General features: G+C 53.5%; 2 protein-coding genes across 7 annotated transcripts; both read right to left on the bottom strand.

The window, feature by feature from the left end:
- Positions 1 to 1,379: 1,379 nt before the first annotated feature.
- HEXIM1 (HEXIM P-TEFb complex subunit 1) lies at positions 1,380 to 5,199 on the bottom strand. Its single transcript, XM_080826720.1, has one exon. The coding sequence runs from the start codon at positions 4,487 to 4,489 to the stop codon at positions 3,410 to 3,412; it is 1,080 nt and encodes a 359-aa protein (XP_080682846.1). The 5' UTR covers positions 4,490 to 5,199; the 3' UTR covers positions 1,380 to 3,409.
- A 4,219-nt stretch (positions 5,200 to 9,418) lies between these two features.
- On the bottom strand, positions 9,419 to 15,899 carry ACBD4 (acyl-CoA binding domain containing 4). 6 transcript variants are annotated; one of them, XM_080826344.1, is made up of 10 exons: positions 15,822 to 15,899; positions 15,310 to 15,439; positions 14,940 to 15,060; positions 14,785 to 14,869; positions 14,392 to 14,512; positions 14,055 to 14,141; positions 13,668 to 13,738; positions 13,501 to 13,579; positions 12,779 to 12,909; positions 9,419 to 10,153 (listed from the first exon to the last, which is right to left on the bottom strand). In XM_080826344.1, the coding sequence occupies exons 2-10, from the start codon at positions 15,395 to 15,397 to the stop codon at positions 10,028 to 10,030; spliced, it is 909 nt and encodes a 302-aa protein (XP_080682470.1). In that variant the 5' UTR covers positions 15,398 to 15,439; positions 15,822 to 15,899; the 3' UTR covers positions 9,419 to 10,027. The 6 variants fall into 6 exon arrangements, with proteins under 6 accessions (XP_080682470.1, XP_080682472.1, XP_080682471.1 ...); XM_080826346.1 differs by having other exon boundaries at positions 9,419 to 10,150; XM_080826345.1 differs by having other exon boundaries at positions 13,501 to 13,576.
- Positions 15,900 to 17,048: the final 1,149 nt, after the last annotated feature.

Below are 17,048 nucleotides of genomic sequence, written 5' to 3'. Positions count from 1 at the left end.
ATGGCTGCATAGTATTCCGGTGTGTGTGTGTGTGTGTGTGTGTGTGTGTGTGTGTGTGTGTGTACGCGCACACACACACACACACATCGACACATCTTCTTTATCCATTCATCTGTTGATGGACATCTAGGTTCTTTCCATAGTTGGCTATTGTGGACATTGCTGCTATAAACATTAGGGTGCACGTGCCCCTTTGGGTCACTACATTTGTATCTTTGGGGTAAATACCCGGTGGTGTGATTGCTGGGTCATAGGGTAGCTCTGTTTTCGACATTTGAGGAACCTCCGTACTGTTTTCCAGAGTCGCTACACCAGCTTGCATTCCCACCAACAGTATAGGATTCCCAAGGGCACTTCATCTTCTAGGCTAGCCCCTCAAAGTTTTCCTTGCTCGAAGGAGGATTAAGCTCTCCAGCCATCCGTCTCAAAGGTTAGGAAGCACTTTGCCCTGACTGGATACCCAGGCCCTCTAGGATGAGAAAGGGAACAAAATGAAATTGCTAATGTGTAAGCATGGTCTTTTGAGCAGCCCAGTTAAAATGTTTGGCGGAGAGGACTTTAGTGAAAGGTTAGAGATCCTCAAGTGATTTGAGGATCGTCGTCATCACAGCCTGCCCCCCCACCTGCTGTTAATATAAGTAATTCAGAGTCTTCTCTATCCTGAGAGCAGTATGCTACTCAGGTGTTTCAACGTAGAAAGTGTTAATAGGAAACTGAAATTTCATACAAACCTTATCATTCTAAGAACGTAAGTGCAATACATATTATAAAGTGCCTTTGGAAGCAAAATTCAAAAAGTTCCCTATCTCAAGGTAAACCAAAGTCATTTGTGAGTTACTTGAAACTATATATATATATATATATATATATTTAAAGATCTTATTTATTTGACAGAGAGAGATATCCCAAGTAGTCGGAGAGGCAGGCAGAAAGAGAGGAGGAAGCAGGCTCCCCGCCGAGCAGAGAGCCCGATGCGGGGCTCGATCCCAGGACCCCGAGATCATGACCTGAGCTGAAGGCAGAGGCTTAACCCCCTGAGCCACCCAGGCGCCCCTATTTCTATATTTTTAAAGACTAGACAGAATTTGTCTCCTGAGAGTAAAACATACTTTTCTTTCCTGATGATAAATGTACGTATAGAGTGTCTTAAAGACTGACAGTGGGGGAAACAAGATCATTAAACTTAATTCCATCTTACTAAGAAGTTCTGCAGTCAGAGGTGATCACTGCCGCATCCTGTAGTGCAGTCAAAATGAGGCTTCTCTGCATGGAAAGCCAGAGGGCAGTGTTGCTGCTGTTCCACCAAGCAGCCGTGTTTCTGGGACTACTGCATGACGTCATAGCAGAAGGAAAATTAAAAACACGAAGAAACTATTTCAAAATAGACATTTAATGTAATTTATAGGCCCAAAGGAAAATTGATCATACATTGTCTTCGGTGGACCATCTGCCAGAATAGGACCAGTTTAGTTCAGCTCTGAAGGCCCTGCCTGAGTCAGTTCTTAACCAGCATAATTCCCCTTGATTCATTGATTTAAGAATGCTTATGAATCATAAGGTGCATTTCACTCTTGAAGTTCCTGCCACCTCCACTATTACATTTAGATACAAAAGCAAGCTTTCCAGTGGGAGTTTTATGTCCCTTCCTCCACACTCCCCCCCCCCACCTCTTTCCTGCAGATGTTCTTAACCTAAAGGAGTTTGACAGTCTCAGGACTCTCGTGAGCCCTCACCCCCAGAAAAATGTACATATAACCCAAGCCTACATAGACTTGGGTTCATGAATCCCAAGGTCCCCTCTAGATTCTAAGGCCCCAAGTTAAGGAACCCCTGTACTAATGACATGAGCAATGCATTTGCCCTAGGGAAACACTGACACAGGGTGGGTGGAGATGGGCTGGATTAACCATAATGAGGAAGGAATAATCATACTTTTTTTTAAGGAGATAGAAGTTTATTAAATACACCACAAGGGAATGGCAGGCAGGACAGCAAAGGAGAGATTGTCTGCCAACAATCTTGATTTCTTACTATTTTCATTTGGGGGCAGAAATTAATTCCCAGGGTCTCCCTGCATTTTCGTGTTGTGTTTTTTTTCCCCCCTGCATTTTCAAGAACGGAACTATTCCAGAGCCTAAGCAGCTATTAGGAGAGTGGGACTAGTGGCGGCACAGGGAATGAATGAGTGTACAGGGTTCCCACTTGCCCCATAAGGACTTAATTTAGCTCCTCAACCAGAAGCTTTACATTTGATTTGCAGTGAGGGGGGATTTCTAATTTTGGTTTGACCCTCATGAAAAGGTGGACAGCTTCTGGTTTTTTGTTTTTTTTGTTGTTTTTTTTTTTTAAGTGTAGGGAGCACTTAAGTATTAGATAATTAGGGTAAGTCCTTGGAATGCCCCAAACAACCATTTCCCCTGTAAATCCAATATTCCCTATATTCCCTACCTCTGAATGTCTTAACAAAGAACTGCCACACAAGTTTATCCAACCATTGCTTGCACAAAAATGCAAGGGGTTTACCAAGAGCCTTTTTCAGACATCCAGAAACTTGTTCCAGCCTTGTTGGGAAAGTGAAGGAATCACTAAAAACCTATTTGTAGGAATGAAATGAGACTGTCAGTTGTCTAACCTAACAGACTGCCAAATTAGGTTTACAGTTTTGTTAATAGACTTTCAAATGGCTGTTGAGAAGCAGAATTAAATTTTAAGCTTCTGATTGTAGCCACTTTGCTCCCCAAACACCCAACACTGGTTTCTTTCTCTAGCATCAAAAAAGAAAACCAAGGCACTAGAAAGTGAGCACACTTAAGTTTTGAAGATAATTAATCTTTATATTTTGCCTGAATTGTATATTTAACACACTAAAACCCACTGAAGAGGAAAATCAGCAAATTGAAAATTGTCCCATTAAAGATTTTTTGCGAACTGACAAATTTAATGATTTCTCCCCCCCCAATGCAATCACTTAAAATAAGTCAGCACAATTTTGAATTAGCTCTAGAAATCACACTGAAACTATGTTACATTTACAAATATTAAATTTATTATAGCTAGAATGAATTTAATTGTTCTCAGATTTGGCCACCTTAGCTCCGTTTAAGGAGGGGATTTTTAACAGAAAAATGCATTATAACTTGGTCAAGTTACTTACACATTAAAAAAAAAAAAACTTCTAAAAAGGAAAACAAGAAAAGCAACCCTTCAGTTTCACATAATTAAAGAACAGGAGAAAAGCACGCAAGCTACATCATAGCTAAATTTACCAAACCAACCAAAGCCGGGGGGGATTTTCTCTTCTGATTATTGTCATAAAAAGGTCCACTGTCTTATATACACATGTGTATAATGTTACATTCCATCACTGTAAAAAGTCCCCTTTACCCCCCTCCCCCAAAAAAGTTTCAGTCTAGTCCCCAAACTTGGACAGCGGCGCTCGCTCCTGCTGCCGGTGCAGTTCGTTCTCCGTCAGCAGCTGGAGGTTCTCGGCGCGCAGCCGGTCCAGCTCTAGCTCCAGCTCCCGAACACGCGCGTCGTCGCCGCCCAGCCGCTTGCTTTCCAGCCGCAGCCGGTTATTCTCGTCCTCCATGCGCGAGAGGCACTTCTCCAGCTCCAAGTACTCCTTGATGAGCTCCTGCTTGCTCATGTTCTGCAGACTCTCCGCGTGGTACCGCTCGTAGGTCTCCGAGAAGTCCCGCTGCAGAAACTCGCTGCCGTCTCCTCCCATCCCGTCGCTGCCCCCATCCTCCTCGCCTGCTTCTTCCATGAAGTCCTCGTCGCTGGTGTCGTCGGATTTGGCAGCGGCCCGCTTAGGGTAGAGACCGGTTTTGAGATCCGGCTCCTCCTGGTCGTGATCATCCATGAGGAACTGCGTTGTGTTATAGGGTGCGACAGGCTGGCCCTTGGCGAACATCTCAGCTCGAATCCTTGAAGCTCGCAGGCTCTGTTTCTCGTCGAACTTTTTCTTCTCTTCCCAGGTCAGCTTGTAGTACGGTTTCCAATGCCGCTTCTTCTTGGAGGGGCGTCTCCTATGTTTTTTCTTGCCCAGCTGTCTCTGCTGCTGTCCCCACGCCTCCTCACCCCCTGCAGCAGGAGCCCCCAACTTGTTGGCCTCGGAATCATGACAAGGCTGTGCGAGAGACTCGGCCTCGGGCCTCGGTTCCCCCGCAGCCTCCGGCAGGGGGGCTCCGCCAGCGGACGAGTCGTCCCCATTCTGGCCCTTCTTGCCAGCTTGCGGGCAGCTAGGTTCTGGACGGACCGGGGTCTGCAGGGGAGGCGGCTGCGGCTCCAAGCTCCCTTCCCCCTCCTGCCCCGGACGGCCACCCGACTGGGGGGACGCTCTCGATTGCCACCTACTGTCCTCCTCGGGCACCCGCTCCTCCGCTCCTGGGGGGCGATCGGGGTTCCGCTCATCGTGAAGAGCAACAGCACCTGTACAGTTGCTAGTTTGAGGCTGGTGCTGGTATTCTGACAAGAGTGGCTCGGCCATGGCTAATAGAGTCCTCTTCTCGAAGTTTGAAAAATTTTGGCTGTAAGTCCTTAAGGAGAAGAGAGGGTTTTCTTTCCTTTTAAAAATGTCCAGCAGAGTCCTCTTCGGTCTGTAATTCCTGCAGTGATGCCTTTAGCCAGTCCTTCTGTAAACAAACTCCAGTTGCAACTTGGGAGAGCTCAAGTCAGTAAAGGGTTAAGTGCCCACAGCGCGGCCAACTAGCGGGTCCAAGGGGGTGCAGCAGCAGTAACAGTACGTAATGTGCAAAGGGGGTGGACCTCAAGCCTTCCCGCAGAGCGCCCCCACAATCGAGGAGTTGGTGGGCAAAGAGATGAGGTTAAGTCCAACGGGTTAAACCCAGCCCCGAAGGGGTTAAAACTACCCGATGACGCTGCCTCCGAGGGCCGAATCCACAAAGGGTTAAATCCCCTGCCGCAGAGCCCACAAGGGGTTAAAGTCCCAGAGCCACCTCCTCCCACTTCCACGGGTGTCGCTCCAACCCGAGCTCCCAGTTCCCTAGGCCCGGCCGGAGCCTCAGCTGAGGACAGACAAACTCATCTCCCCCTTGGCTCGATGCTCGGCTCTGCTCAGATCTCCACCGCCTCCTCCTCTTTTCCTCCCTCCCTCCTCCCCCCTCCGACAGCAACTCTTCCGCCTCCTCCCCCCAACTTCCCCTCCCAACCTGCCTCTCCACCTGCCAACTTCCAACTGCTGTCTCCAAGCCCTCTGCGCCCCTTTTATATAGAAGCCTGTCCGCCCCGCCCATGCGCATGCGTAACGGAGTCCCCATCTCAGGAAGCTGGGAGTCGTAGTTCCCATGCCTCAGGCCCGCCGTCCTAGCGCGCCGTGCGACGTAGCCAATCCCAGAACGCGCAGGGGGCGACTTCCAGGCCGCCTCCTTCCATCGCATAGCCCTCGCTAGAGAAACGTGGGTGACCATTGGCCAGGAGTCGCGCGTCTCCCCCAAGGAGGAAAGCCAATCGCAGAGAAGATGGGGCGGGCTTTGGACCATACCATTCTGCTTCAGGAATACGAGAAGATTCGATGGCCTCTGAGGGCCTACACAGAATATTTTTATGAAAAGGTGCGTTTTAAAGGGTATTATCGTATTCTGTCCTCAGCGGAAGGGTTCCGAAGGTTATAAACCTTTGTTAGCTAAAGCAAAAATGGTTTATCCCTAAAAAGTAGTCCCTACAGTGTAAAAGAAGATTAAATGCTATAAAGAGAGATGTTGGCCTATGGCTAATAACTCTCGATTCTTAAGATTACAGGAATGGGCTGCAAGATGTGTGTGGTTAATGCCTGGGGCTGACATTTGCGGAAGGATATTGTGAACGCATTTTGTAAGACGAAAAGCGTATGAAGAAGTAAACAAATGAAGAATAAAAAGTGCCGCCTTAAAGGGACAGTGTGACTGCATTAGTGCAGCAACCCCGGACTAGGCCTCGGAGGATGAGAAGGCAGGTTCGAGTCCCGGTTGACTTCCACCCTCTGGCCTTGGGACCGCTGGACGAAAGTGGCCGAGCCCCAGCCCAAGCCTACTCTTTCAGGGCCGCGGCCGCCCCAGGACCAGTGCAAAACGGTGGGCCGGTGGGCCGTGACCAAGCCTCTCGCCTGGGTGGGGATCCGGGAAGCGCGGGGTGTGCACCTGGGGCTCCCAGAAGACCCTGGGTGGGAAGGCCTCACCCCGGGTCTTCAGCTTCCCTCGAAGAAAATGGCCACCTGGGGCTGATTTGGTCTCTTCACTTCCGAGCTGACTGGGAACATTTCCTGAGCTCAGACAAGACAGTCGGGGCCCCCTGATGGACCTCTTTGGGGGGAGGCGGGGGAGAAGGTTCAAAATTAATCCTGAGTTTAAATAATCAGCCATGGTTAGCTGAGAGAGAAGGGCTCTTCTTCATCAATGGGCGCTGGGCAGCACTGGGAGGGAACGGAACCAGAAGCTTCCCCAAAGAGGAGGTCTTGCCCAGAAATGAGGGCAGGGGGATGCTGGCCCAGGATTTTGGGGGTAGACTCATGGGAGAGGGAAGGTGACACAGTCTCCTTGAGAAAATTCTCCAGATTCCGAGCTCCAGCCCAGAGAACAGGGGCCTGGAGTAGCCCAAACTCTGCTCTCATCATTTAGGCCTAAAATCTCAGTGTAGTAACAGCCTCTCCCTCTTGCCGTGACCCATTCATATTTCTTAATAGCAACATCTTACATTCCGACCTCTTTCTAACGTACAACAGTTCTTTACGCAGGATCACTTGACCCCACCACAGCCCAGGGAGTTAGGGTAGGAATGATTGTCTCCATTTTAGAGATAAGAAATCTCTGAGACTATGAGAAATGAAGTGACTTGTCCAAGGTCACATGACAACTAAGTGGCAATTCTTGCTAGAACGAAGGCCTTTGTGACCCTCGCGTCATTTTTCTTTCATAAAAAAAAAATTATTTTTCTCAAGAACTTTGGAATTAGTTCCTTTCCATTTCCAACAGCTTTAGCTTAATTAAAGCCCTCATTTCTTCATTTAGCAAACATTTGTTAGGAAGAAACAATGATGAATAAAATGCCATCCTTGCTGCTCATGGACAGTGTGGAGAGGCCATTAAACCACACTGAGCCAAAATGACAAATGAAGAAAATCCTGGCAAGGACCTTGTGAATCAAGCTGCTCAGGAGTTGGGAATTGTGGACAGGATTCGTGGGGGGCATGTCTTCTTGGCTCCCTCAGAAGGATGAAGGGTTTTCAGGCCCAGTAGCATGATGAAGGGCATTCTGTAAAGAACAAGCATCATGTCCAAAGAAAGGACTCGTCTAGAACTCAGGAGTGGTTCCATGGGGAAGTGGTGATGGGCATGCCCCAAGGGAGAAGCAAGCAAGAATGCCAGCTGTTTTGAAATTGACCACTCCAGTTCCTGGGCTTCCAAGAACTCCCTGCATCTGAAAAAGCTGCTGTTCTTTGTGCTCTTTCATCAGTCATGCAGGAGACCCCCTGTGAGCAAGAGCTGCCCCTCACACTGAGAGCTCCCTGAGGAAAAGAGGTTTTGCAGAGAACTTGAATGGGAGTCAGAGATCTCTTTAACTCCCAGAGAACTCCTGGGTACTCTCATTCAGGGGGATTGAGAGGTACAGCTGAGCCCAGCCACCCTCAGTTTACTGGAGAGGGCTCATCTGTTACGTGTGGGGAGTGGTGGGCAGAGTGATAGGTTGTGGAATTCTAGAATTCCGTCAAACAACAGGCCAGGCACCTTGATATTAGCTGAGTTTTAACCCATTGCTAAGCATTTTACATGGCTTGGGCACGCCTGGGTGGCTCAGTCAGTTGTGTCTGCCTTCCACTCAGGTCATGTTCCCAGGGTCCTGGGATGGAGTTCTGCATGGGGCTCCCCGCTTGGCCGGGAGCCTGTTTTTCCCTTTGGCTACTGCTCCCCCTGCTTGTGCTCTCTCTGACAAATAAAATCTTTTTTTTTTTTTTTTTTAAGATTTATTTATTTATTTGACAGACAGAGATCACAAGTAGGCAGAGAGGCAGGCAGAGAGAGGGGAAAGCAGGTTTCCTGCTGAGCAGGGAGCCTGATGCGGGGCTCGATCCCAGAACCCTGGGATCATGACCTGAGCCGAAGGCAGAGGCTTTAACCCATTGAGCCACCCAGGTGCCCCTGACAAATAAAATCTTAAAACAAAAAAACCAGGACTGCCTTAATGATGAGATGTTCATCCTTATTTCACAAACAAGGCAACCCAGGTTCAGAACAGTTAAGGATCTTGCCCAAGTCCCACAGCTAGTGTGCCCATTCCTGCGTCCCTAGCATCACTTTGGTCCCTCTCCTGCTGTTGTCCGTCTGTAACACAAGGGTTTATTCAGTGTCTCTGCCCCTGGGCTGGACCGTAGAGCACCCGGGGCTGTGTGTCTGCCCAGAAGGACGCCCTCTCCACCGTGAGAGGAGGACTGACAGAGTGACTGAGGCGTCCAGTGGATCAAACGATAGCCAGCCTTGGTAGCGGTCAAGGCCAGGGGCTAGGGGCGGATAGACGGAACTCAGGAGTTTAAGGGTCTCCAAGAAGGGGCTTTCAGAACTGCTTCTTCCTCACCGGGGGCAGGAAGGTCCTGGGGCCCAGGCGGTGGCAGCTGCAGGGGCCCAAGGCTGCTGTGGCCCTCTGCTGTTGGGGCCCTTGGCCAGAGGCCTCACCCGCGCTGAAACTAGAAGGCGCTTGGAGTGGCGGGTTCTCCACGGAATACCGGCCACTGCTGGAGGGGGTGGGGGAGCAGGGAGAAAGGGGAGAGGGATCGACAGGGCTGTCGCAGACCACTGGGAGATCAAGGCCGCCAGGCGGTGAGAAAAATAAGTTCGGAACCCGAGCAGCCGGCGGCACCCACAGTTTGTGCCCACGCGGGCGCTCTGCCCACCTCGACGGGGGCTCCCGCGCCCGGCCCCGCCCCCACTTCTCAGGGCGGGGCGGGGACTAGGCCCCCAATGGGTCTTGGCCTTCCAGAAAGTTCCCTGGGAAAGCCTGAGCGCGGAGGTCACGGGCGGGGGCACCGGGAGCGAGCAGCTGTGGAGGGGGAAGCGGGCGGTGGGCACTTCCGGGGCGGGGGGCCCGGGGCCCCATCCCGGCGGCCCGCGCTCCGGACAGCGAGCAGCCGCCCTTCTCTCCGGGCGGGGACAGCCTTCCTCTCCTCCGCACTACCCTGCTCCACGGGGCGGGAGGCGGAGCCGTGCCTTGGCCCCACCCCCGGCGACAGCGGCGGGCCCCGCGCCCCTCCCTCGGCCCGCCCCGCCTGCTCTCCACCCCTGCCCCCCTCGGCCCCGGGCCCCTGTGCTCCCAGCTCCTGAGTCGGACACTCGGGACTGTCTTGGGGACACTAGGGGAGAGGCAGGAAAGAGGCTTGTGCCTTGCGCGCCCGGACCCGGCTTCCCGCCTCACTCTATGGGGACCCAGACGGTAGAAGATTAAGGTCTTATTTTATTTAGTGAAACATTCATTTGTAAGTGAATCTTCCGTGAAGACGTCCTGAGTGTGTGTGTGCGCGAAGTGGGGGAGGCCGGCAAAACGGAGCTCACTCCCCTCCCCTCCCCCCCAACTCGGCCGGGCCTCCTGGCCTCCCTCCCTCAGCCTCTCAGCCAATCATTCTTCCCGGTCCCAGCCCAAGTCCCAACTTGCCCAAGAGCTGGCCCTCCACCGGGAGAAGCTGGGGTGGGAGAAGAGTCAGGTGACCCAGAGGGAGGGGAGGGCAGAGGCTGAGACCGGGCAGCCCCGCCCCCGAGTCGCGGCCAACCCAGAAGCGGGGACGTGCACCACTCCCACACCCTCCCCAGGGAACCTGGGTGTTTGGGTGGGAGGGGAAACGCGTCCGTGTGAAGCCGCAGGGGAGGATGGGCTCTCAAATGCCCCCCCGCCCCCCGCCCAGTACGGGAGCGGTGCGTAGGCAAACACTGGTTGGGGGGACAGAGTTAATGCTGTTCCTCTCCTAAACCCTAGGAAGGCTCAGGGCACAGCAGGACAGGGGGCTCATAGCCACCTCAGTTGGCTGCAGAGACCCCTCCACTGAGAGTCACCTCTTCTGGGTCCGAAACTGTCGGAAGAGCCACTGGACGATGAAGGGCCACAGGAGGAAGAAGAGCAGCGCGGGACCCGAGAGCCTGAAGGGCCGTGGCCGGGCACTGGGCGGGGTCCTCTGCTGCCAAGAGGGAGGGAGTCAGGGGCCAGCCCAGGCTTCAGCACCGACTGGGGCCTCTTGTGGAACCTGCTTCCAGAACTAAGTGGGAGCTTCGTCTGGGGGATCTGCCTCCCTAAGACTGTAAGAACTGGGGCAAAGCAGGCACTACACCCAAATCTGCAGAGATCCTGGGGTTCCTAGTGGGTCCCTGACAGCCGACCTCCTGTTCCCTCCCACATCCTCCTCCCAGGACAATCCCAGGTGCCTGAGAGACTCTTGGGGCCACTGTTCGTATGGCTTGAACACTCAATATGATAAAGGATGTACCACATATTTCAAACGGTGCTCAGATTTTCGTGTCTCGATATCATTCTCTGCTAAAAAGAGCCAGGACTCCTTGGAGAAGTGGCTAATTCCAGGTCTGGAGCAGGGAAGGTCGAGGTGAATGTGGGACATCTTGTACCAGAAAGCAAGGAAGCTTTTAAAGATTAATGAGGTCACGTTATGAGAATGTAGGACCCAGCTTGAAAGGGTCTCCATTGACCACAATTGTGACAATGTAAGCATCACAAAGAGTTAATTTCTGTTGATTGAAATACTGAATCTTTAAAATCCATTAGTCCATAATGATATGCAAAGAGAAAGTTGGAAATTTGTCACTATTGAGGTAGCCGTTAAATCAACTCCTCACTTTAAAATAGGTAATTAAAAAGGAAGAATTAAGCCTTTATTCTGCCTTTCCATAAGGCACTGTACTTCAGGGAAATCCCGGATGACATGCTACAGAAAAGTGACACCTAAGCTATGATAAAGGAATAATAAGGACGCCTGGGTGGCTCAGTTGGTTAAGCAACTGCCTTCGGCTCAGGTCACGATCCCGGACTCCCGGGATCGAGTCCTGCATTGGGCTCCCAGCTCCATGGGGAGTCTGCTTCTTCCCCTGACCTTCTCCTCTCTCGTGCTCTCTCCCATTCTCTCTCTCTCAAATTAATAAATAAAATCTTTAAAAAAAAAGGAATAATAAAATTTAAAAGTCAGTATTTTTTTGCCCGAGTAAATTATTGATCCAGGCAAGGATTATCCATCAATTGTCAAAAATCGCAGGGCCAGTGGGGTGAATGGGGGAGCTGGACATTTCCTGGCTCCAACAGTGATGGGGACCCGACTGTCACCCCTTCACCCATGCTAGTGGTCCATTCGAGAATCATTCATGGCAGAACATCCACACCTGTGTCCCCCTGATGTGAAGAACATCACATCTGACATAATCTGGTACTTTAAACTTAGCCAGCCATGAGGATGTCTTCGGAAAGACCCGAAAAGGAACATTCTCCAGGATCACCGCACTGGCCCAGTCCTGATAAGTCAGTAGCAAGGAAGCAGGGCTGGTCTAGATGAAAGGAGTCTTAAAGGACAGAGGAGCCCATTGCAGCACGTGTCCCCCAGGGACTGGACGGACAGAGCAGCTGGCAAAGGCCATTTCGGGACTACTGGGGAGATTTCAGTTTGGAGCGAGGATTTGATGGTAGAAGGACTTGGGTGTGCTAAAATGTTGTCGTTTGGGCAAGGTAGTAGAATGTTCTTATTTTTAGAGCTGGAAAACCAGCTATTTTGGGGTGGAAGTCTTTAAAATCTTCGGCATGTAAAATTAGCTAAAGGTCACATAAATGAGAAGGCCTCGAAGGGGTGGGCCTTGAAAGGTGAATCTGAGGCAAAATCCCTGCCCCCTGGCTGCCACTCACAGTGTCAAGGGGGTCAGGGGTCACTCAGGCAAACCCCCACACCCAGCAATTCATCAGTCTCCTGCTCCCGTGACCCCAGGCGTCTCAAGAACAGGCCCACTCGGAGTCCACGGTGAGTCCCGGCTTCCGAGGGAGACAGACCTGGGGCCACACCCAGCTCCAATCACTTGATGTTAATAATACTGGTAATAGCATACAGTGGAGCCCATTGGAGAAGGCCTTCCTGGGGAGGGGTGGGGGGGGCATTATCTCATCTAACCCTCACAGCAGCTCTGTGAGGTTCCTCTGGGCTGAATTACCCAGCCTTCCCGAGATTCGTTTTTCTCTTCTGTAAAAGGAAGATGAAAAGCAAACCTAGTTCATCGGGTTGTGTGGATTAAATGAGATAATATAAGTCCTGTGTTTGGCACTCAGCAAGGGCTCTGGGGGCCGATGGTGCAGGCGCTCAGGAGCCCAGGTGGAAGGGGCAAGCAGATCTAGAAGTAGAGGGGAGAGAGGGAGGGGTGCACAGGCTGAATTGTTTGGGAGCAAACCCTAAATCTGGGAACAGAAGTCCTGAGGAAGGGACAACAGGGCCCCCCAGCCCCCCGTGCAAACAGCAGGCACGTCCTGGCCTTCCAGACTGTTGGAATTAGCCCTCTTGCTCAGTTGCTCTTCCGGCAGAGGGAGCTAAGAGCAGGAAAGGAGGGCCCTTCCCACTCTCCCTTCCAGGGTGGGAGCACTTCAGTCCCCTGGACTGTGCTGCCTGTGATAACACACAAGCCACACCATTCTCTGCAGAAGTCAGAGATGTGGGCAGCTGGGGAGTTAGGACGAAAAGACGGAAGTGGCTCCAAGAGGAGCTTTGAGTAGAGACCGGCGGCATTCTGCCTTAATCACACCCTGGGCCTTGGGGGCAGCTCACCTGCTTCGGGAGGCCAGACATGCTCTCCAGGCTCTGCAGTCTCGCCTGCACGTCCCGCATGCTTTCTTGCAGTGCCCGAACTGTCCCCACCAGCCACGTGTCCAGTTCCTGGGGCCCCAGCACGCTGCCCTCTGCCCAGCACAGACACACAAGGAAGGGGACTCAGGAGGCAACTCAGCTAGGGACAGGATGGTGGCAGGCCAGGGCAGGTCTGGGGCAAAGTAATACTAGAGAGCAATCCCTTGGAAAGTGTCCCTCTTATAAAGTCCATCCGAGTGGCTGAGTAACAGGCTGTGACGGGTTTGAATCCCAGCACTGCCACTTAGCTGTGTGACTTTGGGTAAGCCAGAAACTTCTCTGAACCTCATTTTGTCATCTGAAAATTAGGGGAAGAGGTCATTGCCTTCACAGGGCTGCTTACTAAGAAGAATAAAGGAGATAATATTTCTGAAAGTGCCCCTTAAGAGGCATGGCACACCATGCCTAGAAGTTCTAGAAGGAGATAAGACAAAAATCACTGTCCTTTGACAGTCTCACATGGGAAGCGGACACAGAGAGGGGGCCGGGCAGTCCCGACAGGGACTTTGCCCATCCAGGCTGGTGTCTGGCTGTTTGGCAAGTGCCCAGTGCCAGACTTTGACCTCTGCCCCAAGAGGGCAGTCAGGGGAAAGCCAGAACCAGAGGGAAGGGCAGAAGGGGGTGAAGGGCCGGCAAGGGCTCACCTTTCTCTGCAGGGAGCCTGGAGCTGTTCCGGGTGTCAGGCTGTCCTCCAGGGGCTCCTTTCTGCTCTGTCCACACCTGCTGAGATGAGGCACAAGATGCCAGGGTGGGGGTAGAGCAGCCGGGGGACAGTGGGGTGGGGAAGGCAGGGAACCAGGGGTCGTCTCACCAGCTCAGGCTCCAGCTGCTCCAGGGAATCACAGAAAACCTCAGAGTCCAGGTCCCTAGGTGGCTGGGACTCTGGGCAGGGAGAGAGGTAAAATTAGTGACAAGAGGGAGGCCACGGAAGAAGGAGAGGGGTGTGCAATGGGACAGAGGTACATATTCAGGGGACACTAGAGACACTGCCACAAGATGCAGGGATGGGTCCCAGGAGTGAGGTCCTGGAAGTGGAATCCCAGAACGTGCCCCTGGGCCTTTGCAAGCACAGCAGGTCTCAGTATCCGTGGGCATGGGGTGTGGCATCCAGCCTTCTCCCCTTCTCCACCCCATTGAAAGCCCCCCACCCACCCCTGTTCTGGGTTTGGCTCTCTGCCCCTCCAGCCCAGGCACTGACCTGGACTTGGGGGTGCTGGTTCCCTGGGGAGGCAGGGAGGCTCGGGGGCAGCCCCAACATCTCCATTCAGGGCCTGCTCTCTCCAGCCTGCTGAGACATAGCACCCAGAGGTGGGGGTGGGAAGAGGCTGGTGCCTCCCAATGAGACTGGCCCTGCTCCCCATCAGCCATGAGCTCTGTCTGAGACCCACTCCATCAGGGGCACTGGTTGGAGTCCCTACAGGGACATCACCTGGGGCCCTCTGCCCTCAAATCCCCCTCCAACTGAGCAGCCCCCTCCGCCTGGACCTGAGGAAGTTCACTCAGCACTTGTAGCGCTCACAGCCTGGAGGCCTGACCTGTGACCCTTCTCAGGAAGGTTTCCGGGGGCCTCGGCATATCAGGGATCACCTGGTACAAGGGCTCGAAGTAAGCAAACATGTCCTCTGCCACCTCACCCAGGGGCACTGTGTCGATCACCTGTGGGGGAGGAGGTCTGTTGAGTAGGGGCTGGTCCCTCCTACCACTGTCCTCCTATCCCCCCTTGAGCTGGATCTCCTCCGCCCTGCTCTTGCCCTGTGCCCAGTCAGGGACCAGAGACAGGCAGGGCTGGGGACAGAGCACGAACGTGGGAATTTCTTCAGGGGTGTCAATGTGCAGGAAACATAAAGGGGGTCAGTCCCGGAAGGGCAGAAGACAGGCCACCTAGCTGGGACCTCGGGGACAGAAAGAAGCCTGAGGCCTTTCCCTACCTTCTGTGCCACCAGCTTCATCTCAGTGATGTAGGCAGACATGGCCTCCTCCCTGCTCATCTTGCCCAGGCTGTTCCAGGCATCCCTGAGGGCAGAGAGCTGTGAGAGGCTGGTTGGCATCTGAGGCTTGTTTGCCCTGCCAGTAGGGAGCTCACCACTTATATCGTCCAATTGGGTCCCAGAACCCGGGCCGGGGGACCAGGCAGGGTCCCATGGTAGCTTGCTTGTAGTAGCTGTAGAATCTCAGCATCTCTTCGTAGGACGGGCGGTAAGAGCCTAGGCAGGCGGGTGGGAAGTAGAAGGCAGAGCATCACCCCCAACTCCAAGAGAGTGGAGACAGACCTGGGGCCACTCCCAGCTCCAACACTTTTGGAGGTGGGGGGAGAACCACCCTTGTAATGGGCAGAGATGGCTAGAGGAGATCCCCCAGAGTAGCCCAGGCAGGGACTTATCTGCATCAACTGCAGGGATCAGAGGCAGACCCCAATCTTGTAGACCTCCAAAGGCAGGTCCCCGTGCCCTCACCATTCTTAGGCAGGTTCTGAATGACACTGACAGCGGCCTGAAACTGTTTCTGGTAGTCCGGTTCTGGGCTTTCATTCTCGGTACCCATACCCAGTGGCTCCAAGCTCAGGGGACCCACTTTTGAGTGATCCTGCAAGAACAAGTCTCCGTGTGAGCAGACCTCCACGGTCCACTCCGGCACACACCTCCGGACGCCACTGATCACTTTCCAGTGGGGCGAGCTAAGCTCTAAACCTGAGTGAGACACCCCGGGAGGTCTGAGAAGGCTACTTTTCCAACCCCAGGGGAGCGTGGGTGGGGCCAGGATGGGCGGAGAGGACCCTGGTGGGTGGGTGGAGGCAGGTGCCACGGGTCTCTGTCCCTCCCTCTCAAGATGCACCTCTCCAACTCCTAAACAGGAGAATGGGCAAGCCAAGAGAAGTCAGGGCGGGGTCAACAGTCTCCCACTCAGGTCCCCCACCCGCTCTGCCCTGGGGTCCCCTACCCCAGCCGCTCGGCTGTCAGGCACTCACCCTGCGGCGCCCACTACCCGGACCTAGGTCCTTTGTCGCCACTAGCCGGAGGCTTCCGACTGACCTCCCGGCCCAATCTGACCGGGATGTGGACGCAGGGGGAAAATTTAAACCAATGAGAAAGCCCGTTTCAGCTTCTTTTACTATACCTCAACCACTCAGCGCGGTCCTTTCAAGATTATGCAAATAGTTTAGCTGTGCGTCTCCCAATCAGCCGAGGCGTACCCGCGGGCCGGCTCCCCAACCTTGTGGGGACCATAGGCGGGAGGAAGCGCCACCTGGTGGACATAGTAAAACGACGCCGAGTCCTCGCGCCCCCTGGTGGAAGCCCGCGTCGGTCAGCTGAACCCAGGTCGGGCAGAACCGACCCACGCAACTGAGTTCCTCAGGCCCTTCTAGGCACTGGGGATTAAAAAAAAGGGAGTCATGCCCTGGAGGAAGAGGGGGTTCTGGAGGGCTTCTGCAGGAGGGGCGTTGAAAGCTGAGATTTGGAACGCGTAAGTGTAAGCCAAGAGAGGAATGAGGAAGGTCATTCCCGGAGGAAGGAATTGCAGGATCAAAACTGCAGAAAGAATATCCCTAGAGGCGTGAGGACCCAAACCAGTAGGCTGGATCTCTCGGCCGAGGATATCTGAAAGTGGGCTAGAGCAAGTAGATGGCAAATCTAGGTCCTGAGGAAGTAAGCTTTCTTTTTGAGATGCCACGCTCTTGGCCGCCGCCGAGGGGCGGTGTGCGCCCGGCTCTCCGCACCCAACCTGGCGCAGCGGCGGCAGACCACACTAACACGGTTGGTCTTCTGCCATCCGACCCTTCGAGACAAATATTCTGATGGTGTCACACAGAGTAAGTGAACACACGAGACGGCCACCAGGACCCACACTCGACGTTCACCCACAGGTTGATGTCACGGGCACCTACACAGGGCACGGCGGCCTTCCCCGGGGCAATCGAACGCCCGCTGGGGCGCCAACCCATCCGAGCCTCTAACCCAGAATCGGAGTTCAGCCGGGGATTCTAGACTTAGTGCTCCCCCATCTTCCCCACTTTGAGACTTCTGCAACCGAGGGGCCAACGCCTGATCTGGCGCGGAGAGGGTTAATCCTATGACGTCATAGCCAGAGCCTTCCTACACCCACCCATCCCTTCCCGTTCCCCCACCCCTCCGGTTTGGGTTGCCCTCCCGCCTGGCTCAGCTCTCGGGGTTCTCTCGGCTTTCCGGGCAGGCCC

This window comes from Martes martes (genome assembly GCF_963455335.1).
Source record: "Martes martes genome assembly, chromosome: 16".
NCBI lineage: Eukaryota > Metazoa > Chordata > Mammalia > Carnivora > Mustelidae > Martes > Martes martes.
Note: the sequence above shows the minus strand (reverse complement) of the source record. Positions and strands in the feature narration are given on the sequence as shown.

Excerpts from the sequence above, each read along its gene's own strand:
- HEXIM1 (XM_080826720.1), bottom strand. The coding sequence starts at position 4,489 with ATGGCCGAGCCACTCTTGTCAGAATACCAGCACCAGCCTCAAACTAGC.
- ACBD4 (XM_080826344.1), bottom strand. The coding sequence starts at position 15,397 with ATGGGTACCGAGAATGAAAGCCCAGAACCGGACTACCAGAAACAGTTT. Across the intron at positions 15,061-15,309 it reads TCAGAACCTGCCTAAGAATG|GCTCTTACCGCCCGTCCTAC; the intron begins GTGAGGGCACGG and ends CCGCCTGCCTAG. Across the intron at positions 13,739-14,054 it reads ACCAGCACCCCCAAGTCCAG|AGTCCCAGCCACCTAGGGAC; the intron begins GTCAGTGCCTGG and ends CTCCCTGCCCAG.